Source organism: Balaenoptera ricei, chromosome 10, assembly GCF_028023285.1.
Source record: "Balaenoptera ricei isolate mBalRic1 chromosome 10, mBalRic1.hap2, whole genome shotgun sequence".
Classification (NCBI taxonomy): Eukaryota; Metazoa; Chordata; class Mammalia; order Artiodactyla; family Balaenopteridae; genus Balaenoptera; species Balaenoptera ricei.
The window spans coordinates 21829583-21837932 of NC_082648.1; the positions used below are offsets into that span (position 1 = coordinate 21829583).

The window sequence follows — 8350 nt, forward strand, 5'->3', positions numbered from 1 at the left end:
GTCCTGATGTGCAGAGAAATCAGAGGGATTCCTCAAGTGGAAGTCTGCTCAAGTTCTGAGGTCCTGCCTGGTTCCTGGGACCAGGCCCTCCTGGCTTCCAGCAGGACACTCTGTGCCCTCCTGAGTCTCAGCTGGAGGTCTTGCCACAAGCAAGGTCTAGGCAGTCAGGCATTTGACAAGAGGGTAGATTAAGATTCCCACTGAGGTTTAAGGTGTAAAGATGAGTTGCTAAGCGAGTCTGAAGAGTGTATGCAGTTCACATCCCATAGTTTTATGTGTTACGTATCTTTATTTTTTTTTTTAATTAATTAATTAATTAATTTATGTCTGTGTTGGGTCTTCGTTTCTGTGCGAGGGCTTTCTCTAGTTGCGGCAAGCGGGGGCCACTCTTCATCGCGGTGCGCGGGCCTCTCACCATCGCGGCCTCTCTTGTTGCGGACCACAGGCTCCAGACGCGCAGGCTCAGTAATTGTGGCTCACGGGCCCAGCTGCTCCGCGGCATGTGAGATCCTCCCGGACCAGGGCTCGAACTCGTGTCCCCTGCATTGGCAGATTCTCAACCACTGCGCCACCAGGGAAGCCCCTGTGTTACGTATCTTAAGGAGTTCAGTATCCTCAAGTGAAAGTTTTAAAAACATCATGGGCTGGACTTTGATGCTAATTAAGAAGACACAGTTATCAAATAGTGTCCTATGTCTGGAGGCATTATTTTAGCTGTTGCGTATCCCTTTTTGACAATTTATTCTTATCTTTTTTTATCTAGGTCGAACTGGAAGGTACACGCTTATAGAAAAATGGAGAGATACTGAAAGACACTTAGCACCTCATGAAAATCCTATCATATCCTTAAACAAATGGGGGCAGTACGCTAGTGACGTACAGCTGATTTTACGTCGAACGGGGCCCTCTCTCAGTGAGCGGCCCACGTCGGATGGTGTGGCTCGAGTTCCTGAAAGAACTTTATGCAGGCAGAGTTTGCCCCCCTTAGCTAAACTGAGGCCTCAGATTGACAAAGCAATCAAAAGGAGAGAGCCTAAAAGGAAATCGTTAACATTTACAGGAGGTGCCAAAGGGTTAATGGACATTTTTGGAAAAGGTAAAGAAACTGAATTTAAGCAAAAGGTGCTGAATAACTGCAAAACAACAGCAGATGAGTTAAAGAAGCTGATCCGTTTGCAGACAGAGAAGCTCCAATCCATTGAGAAAGAGCTAGAATCAAATGAAATAGAAATACGATTTTGGGAGCAAAAATATAATTCTAGCCTTGAAGAGGAAATTGTCCGCCTGGAGCAAAAGATCAAAAGAAACGATGTAGAAATTGAAGAGGAAGAATTTTGGGAAAATGAATTACAGATTGAACAGGAAAATGAAAAACAGCTGAAAGATCAACTTCAAGAAATAAGACAGAAAATAACAGAATGTGAGAGCAAATTAAAGGACTATTTGGGTCAAATCCAGACTATGGAAAGTGGTCTTGAAGCAGAAAAATTGCAACGGGAAGTTCAAGAGGCACAGGTCAATGAAGAAGAGGTTAAAGGAAAGATCGGTAAGGTCAGAGGGGAAATTGACATTCAAGGCCAGCAGAGTCTGAGGCTGGAAAATGGTATTAAAGCTGTGGAAAGATCTCTTGGACAAGCCACCAAACGATTACAGGTAAGAACACTTTTATTAGAATGTTTCATCTATTTAAAAGAATTAAATATTTGGAATCTAAAAAACTGAACTCCTCTTTTTCTTTCCTCATGGAAGCTTCTTAAACTCTGTATTTCTCCAAATCACTGTAGGTTTGCTCTTGATTTTCCAAAATGATAATGCCTTTTATTTTCATCACTGGTCATGGAAAAGAATCTGAAAATAGAAAATGTTCAATAAAACACAGAAAGCTGACTGGAAATATATATATATTAAAAAAAGAATTAAATATATTTTGGCATCTTCTTTACTGATTGTTCATTTTCTCTTACATTTAAAGTTAGAAACTTACTTTGGTTTATCATTTTCTTAGCATTTCTGTGACTTATGACAAAGCTAAGATATGAGACCAAAACAAAGATGAGAGCTGAAGCCACACGGCTCCTTTTCCACGGAAGAAGCTTTCTTACTGTGGCAGTGATAGCATTAGGTAATCGGATACAGGAGATGAGAATCTCAGAGCTGGAATGGACACTAATGATGAGATAGTGAATCTGACCTTCTCCTTTTAGCGATAGGGAAACCAAAGCTGAAAGAGATTACCAAGGACTGGTTCACCAAGGATTGTGCGGCTAGCTGGCTGCTTATCTATCACGTCTCCTTTGTTGCTAACCCCACCTCCTTCCCTCTCCCGTAACTGTCCTTTGCTTCCCTGAGGAGAGGGGCAGGTTCTTCTCTGATTTTTTCCCCATCTCTAGTGGGTACGAGAACATTTCTATTTCACACTTACTCCATGATCACTCAGCTTATATTTCTTGGATACCCATTCTTGAAAAGACAGTGTGGTAATGTTAATGGGAGTTGCAAAGAGCTATCAGTTTCTAACAGCTGAAATGAGAAAGAGACACAATTGATTATAATACGGCTACTTATATTTAAATAAAGTTAAATAATATTCAGTAAAGCTGTTTAAAAATATTAAATAAATTTAAATTTCTGTTTTAGTCACATGTGGCCACATTTCATGTGCTCAGTAGCACACATGTGCAGTGGCTGCTGAATTGGACAGTGCTGGTTTAGAAGCTGTGTGATCGTGGATCAAAGAGTGAACCGTGAGGCTTACTGGTTAGAAATTCAGAGTGTACGTAGTAACAGCATCTCCAAATAGTGCCCGTGCGCACTGGAGTTTGAGAAGAGCTGCTGTAGAGTAGGAACAGTTCCACAAGCAGAGAAAGCTGACGTTTCAGGAAGAACTGATGTGATTTCCTTTCTCTGCCACTAACTATAGTGAGAGGTAGAACTACCACCAGAATTTGCAAAGTCAGGAATTTCTCATATAATAGAAGGTTGTTAACGTGTGATCTGTCAACATTTTACTATTTGGATTCATTTCAACACAAAACGAGTGCAGTTGGAAATTGTATTGCCTTGATATTACAGGAGACACTGATTTGTGACAGTTGTTACTAATAAACCCCACTACCTGTGAAAAGTATCTAATAGTCAAACTACTAACATATCTCCAAGTACCCCCTACACTCAAGGTAGCGGAAAACCCCTCCTTTCTATTTTCTCTTCCCTACCCTTACCACATCCTCTGACACAACCAGCTTGGATGAGGCCTTGCCACTTTTTCTTACAGTGCCCTAAAGGAGAGAAAGAGAAGAAAGTCCATTTGATAATAGAATGCCTCTCCTTGCTTTTGGAGCTTTCTGGCCATCCAAACTTGGTCTCCTTACTTTAGCGCTCCTCAGTTCTCAGATCTGCTCATCAAGGATTAAAAAACCCCATAGTGGGAATCTTGCTCTCCTTGCTTTCCTTGCTATAATATAAATCTCAATAATGGATCCCATGAAAACTTAAACAGTTTAAAAAAAACAAGAACCCTGAATCTCATGGACCAAGTGACTATTAATTTTGCAGTCAGTTATGAAGTAGATAATAAGGAAGTTTAATTGTGAACAGCTTAGCAAGCTTGCTGTAAACACCAGGATGGATGGAATCCAGTGTTTTATTCATGAAAGTTCATAGACATATACTTATTTCATCAGGTGCATAGTATATACTCCTAACGGAGGAAAGCGTGACATTTAAGAGGACAGACTGAAGAAGTTGTTGTCCTTTATTTGCTTAACTTTTGGCCCTTGCCACAGAGTGAAAGTGACCTCCTTAGCCCATTACGTCGATATGAACCAGGTTTGTTAAATGCGTTCTTGTGAAAGGTGTCCCACATTCAACCCTTGTAGCAGGTGGGCTGTCACCAGGATGTCTGTAGCTGGCCAATAGTGAATCCTCAAATTTTAGAAAGCATTTTACTCCCATCTAGGACAAAGAACAAGAATTGGAGCAGCTGACCAAGGAGCTGCGGCAAGTCAACCTCCAGCAGTTTATCCAGCAGACAGGGACGAAAGTCACCGTTTTGCCAGCGGAGCCCATCGAAGTGGAGGCCTCGCATGCAGACCTAGAAAGGGGTAAGATTTGAGAAATCGCTTTTTAAAAAACTTTACTCTGTTAACTTGGAATAAACTGCTTACATTCGGTTAAAATGTTCTCCTACCATTCAAAGCTAATTCTTGGGCCGCTTAAAAAAATTTTTGATGTACTTACTGTTTCTGGGGAAAATCAATAATATTTAGGTTATTTATTTACTTAGATGACCAGATATCCTATCATTAGTTTTAAACTGCTTCCTTACAAACTTTTCCTGAAATGTGTGAGTCGTAGTCTATTAATTGAGTTTTAGCTTCTCTCTGTTCCTAATACCCCTTCTTCCTCTCCTAAAAGTCTTTATTAATTTGTGTTGATATTAAAAGACACTTCTAAATCTGTATATGCATATAATCTGAACAACCCAGAAAGAGAAGCTAAATGTTCACCTTTTAAGAAAAGATCATGAACTGTTCAAATCACTGAAAACTATTTTATCAACTGAGAGGGTCAAGCAGACGTAACCTCTCCTCTCACCCAGGACCCACAGGGGGTTGCAGTCGTTACTGTATATTATTTGGTTCTTGAGAGCAGGAAAAGTTCTAATATTTCATATTGCTAAGTACTCCAGGTTACTGCGAACATCAAATGACTTTCTCTGTTTCCTGTTTAGAGGCACCATTCCAGTCGGGGTCTCTGAAGCGACCTGGGTCCTCTCGGCAGCTCCCCAGTAATCTTCGTATTCTACAGAATCCTATCTCATCTGGTTTTAATCCTGAAGGCATATATGTATAACATTATCTGTCTTCAGGGGAGAGACCCAGTAAAGGTACCAAGGACAGTGAAAATTCCTTCTTTGATTTTGTGCCAATGATGAACAGAGGATATATTTCACAAGCCACCGTATCTTTTTTCTGTCCTAAATTGCATACCACTTGGAGCCATACCCTGTGCACTGATGCTAAAGAACAAAGAAACTGTGTTTTCACACATCCACAGTGTTGATGTTTTTGTCCAGCAGCTGTAATGCAAAGCCTTCATTTTTATTTGTAGCATTTTGAGAGCATTAGGAAAGTATTATACTGTGTGTATACATAAATAAAACCATGACTTCAGAATGAAGAGAAATATGTGACTGGCTTAGTTTATTTATTCCATGTAATCAATTAAGGAGTGAATGTTGATGTTTTAATATTTTTTATTAATACTTATCCTGTGACTGAGTTACATTGCATATTGTGTGATGATGACTTTGTGTGCATGTTGCCAGACTCCATGCGTTGCTGAATTACAGCTACACAAGTGTCATAGGGGCCTCCGCCATGGAAACTGACTCCAGAAGAACTGACTTGCATTTACCTTGTGAACCCATCCTAGCCACTGCTTAATTAGGTGAGATAATTCAGGTTTTCTTTTTAATCTGGTGTTTAATCTTTCCTTTACAGTATTTCTAGCATATGAATGAACCACATACAAGAACAGAAATATTTTCATGAAGTAAATTACATGTTTAAAAGGTTCGCAGTGCTTCAGACACTGTTGAACAAAAATGTAATTGTTGAATATCTATCCAAACAGGCATGGGGTTTCCTGATACATTACGTGTTTTGTTTCTGCCCTGCCTCATTATTTTAGTCTCACGGAGCCTCAGAGTCGCCATCATACATAAATTAGAGATGTCTTTAAAAAAAAAAAAAAAAAGAGATGTCCAAGGATATCTTCAGGAAGGTTGCTTTAAGTGATATTTTTTTTATTTTAAAATAACCCACTTTATATGTATGATCTATTGGTGTAAGCACCCATGGATAAGTTATTGCTTGCACATAATTTACTGTGTACATTATGAACTATTGCAATTTTTCCAGTCACTTAAATAGAAAGTAGATTGGAGTTAGTTACTTTTTACCGAGGAAATAAAGTTAAATTCAGTGTTCGTTTTTATTAATTTTCAGCTTGACTTTTGCAGGACATTAATCTCCATTTGTACATATATTTTCTTGTTTATAAAACCAAAAATGAGTCAACACCCCTCCCATGAGTACTGACTTAACTAAGATGCACAAGAGTATCTAGATGGATGTGGTCAGATACTTCTTAGCCATTTTTACATTCCCTGTGATCAGAATTTGGTACAATATAATTAGGACTTTAATCTAAAATTTAAAGTAGTTTTTTATTCTGAGGAAAACATATTGTCTGTATTATTTACATGCAACAAAATAAAAGTGGATTAGTATATTAATGCCATGGTAACAATAAAAAGGTGTAAGTTATATCCTATGCATGAGGGCAACTTTTGATGTTTTAAATGCATTTGACTTATTCTTGGTTTAATGAATGCTGAGAATGCTGCTATATTTAGGTTTCCAATGAAAATTTTTAAGAATGGCTATGACAATATATAGAAGCTTCTAGAGGACTGAAAGTAATAATGCATAGTTGCCTTTTCTAGTCTAGCTAAATGGCAGACCTCAACTAAAAATATATTCTTTGGGTTCTTGGAGTTATCGAGTTGACCTTGCCATTATATTGTTTTGCAAAAAAAAACTTGAGAAATAAATGATTCTTATCTAATAACCACAATCTATACACATTTGCTCTCAGTTTATAATAGTTATTTCATATCCATATATATTTAAAAATTAGAATTAAAAAATCAAAATAATTTGTAGATTTTGTGACAATAATGGTTTATGTATGCCTGATATATGCCTTATTTTTAAAGGGTTCCATTCTATACTGGGTCATTTTGTTACTGTTGTTCAGAGAAATTGAGATCTTATTCACAAAGAAAAACATTTTTATAAGTTGATCACATTCTATTTAAATCAAAATGTTAAACCTAGATATATTAGACTTCGCAATTTTTAATTGCAATGATGCCTGGGCATGCCGTGAAAAACACAAAGTATCCAACTTAATTGTTGTAAATTATTATCAGCATTAACCTAATAACTTTAAAGAAAGACTGGTAGTAGGGTTCTGACAACTTCATCTGAATTTTCAAGCTGCCAAATAATCTTCACAGACCTAACTACAGATAGAAATACTGTTTCCTAGATGAGAAGAGTATATAAATGTGAATTTGATTAATACAATGAGCAGCTGTACTTTTTAATCAGTTATATTATCAACACTTCTGGAAGCACATCTCTAAGAAATATTTTCTAAGTATTTTTTTAAAATAGAGGAAAGAAAACTCATTTCCCTAAACATCTTAAAAATATCTTAGTCTATTTCTGATTATTTTTATCTATTGTGAATACAAATGAGTTAGATTAAGTGCCACATCTTTGTATACATTTCAGAGGGGAAGTGGGCGATGGTACGCAAAAATACCAAATAGAAAATTTTGCATCTGGGAGAATATTCAGGTTCTGAATACTAAATTAGATTGTAAGTTTTTAAAATTATTATTACACTGAAAGTTGTTTTATTGTGATTTTCTACAAGTATTAAATACATTAGAAGATTTTTTTTTTTCTTACCAAGGAATAATTTGAAATAGTATTGGTATATTTGACCCTTTTGAGTGTTTGTCATCCTCAGCGGATGATCCGTAGTGGTGGCTTGCCTCAATCCTTTTGTTGTTCTTATGAGATATTTTGGTTTGTTAGCTTTTTTTTTTTTTTTTTTCCTGATGCACAGGGTATTTATATGTGAGACTTCGATTGGTGTTAATAGGAGTTACCCATTTAAATCCCTCAGCCATCACTGAGCTAGTCATCAGTTTCTGTAGTTCAAATTAATCAAACTAGAGCTAAAACAAGACTAATACAGTAAAAATGTAAAAGTTACGGTGTGAAATGTGAATTTTAACAATGTTTAAGAAGAACAATTAAGCACTTGCCTCCAGAACATAAATACATTTTGCACCTGCGTTAAAAGAAAATTTTCTTTGTGAATAAGAGCAAAGTGGCCTTTAGAGAAAAGAAACTTCATTTAAAACCATTTCTGTGAACATCTTTCCAAGTTACAACTATAATAATGGATTGAGGAGACAATATGGAAAAAGCAGAAACTCTTGATTTCAGGTGCGCAAAGGGCATGGGCAGATGGACGGTTCCTTGTGTGCATTGCCTTTGAAAAATTGGGCCTTAACTTATATGTAAATAACGATGCTGTGTTCACATCCCTCTTCTACCTAAAGTTGTCTTTATTAGTCCATATTGTATTAAATTTAGCTCATAAGTATTACTTTTATATTATGTCAGTTTTTTTAAGTTGCATGTTTATACTGTTTGCTACAGTATTTTTCAGTTTTGGTTGAAGGCCGTCAGCTGCACGGAGA

General features: G+C 37.0%; 1 protein-coding gene across 4 annotated transcripts in view; it reads left to right on the top strand.

The window, feature by feature from the left end:
* RASSF8 (Ras association domain family member 8) overlaps positions 1 to 5187 on the top strand; it is a 126501-nt gene extending 121314 nt beyond the window's left edge. For all 4 annotated transcript variants that reach the window (XM_059935499.1, XM_059935497.1, XM_059935498.1 and 1 more), the window contains 3 exons: positions 764 to 1653; positions 3959 to 4103; positions 4733 to 5187. In XM_059935499.1, the coding sequence (XP_059791482.1) occupies positions 764 to 1653; positions 3959 to 4103; positions 4733 to 4854 (1157 nt within the window). In that variant the 3' untranslated portion in view covers positions 4855 to 5187. The remainder of the gene's footprint in view (positions 1 to 763; positions 1654 to 3958; positions 4104 to 4732) is intronic.
* Positions 5188 to 8350: the final 3163 nt, after the last annotated feature.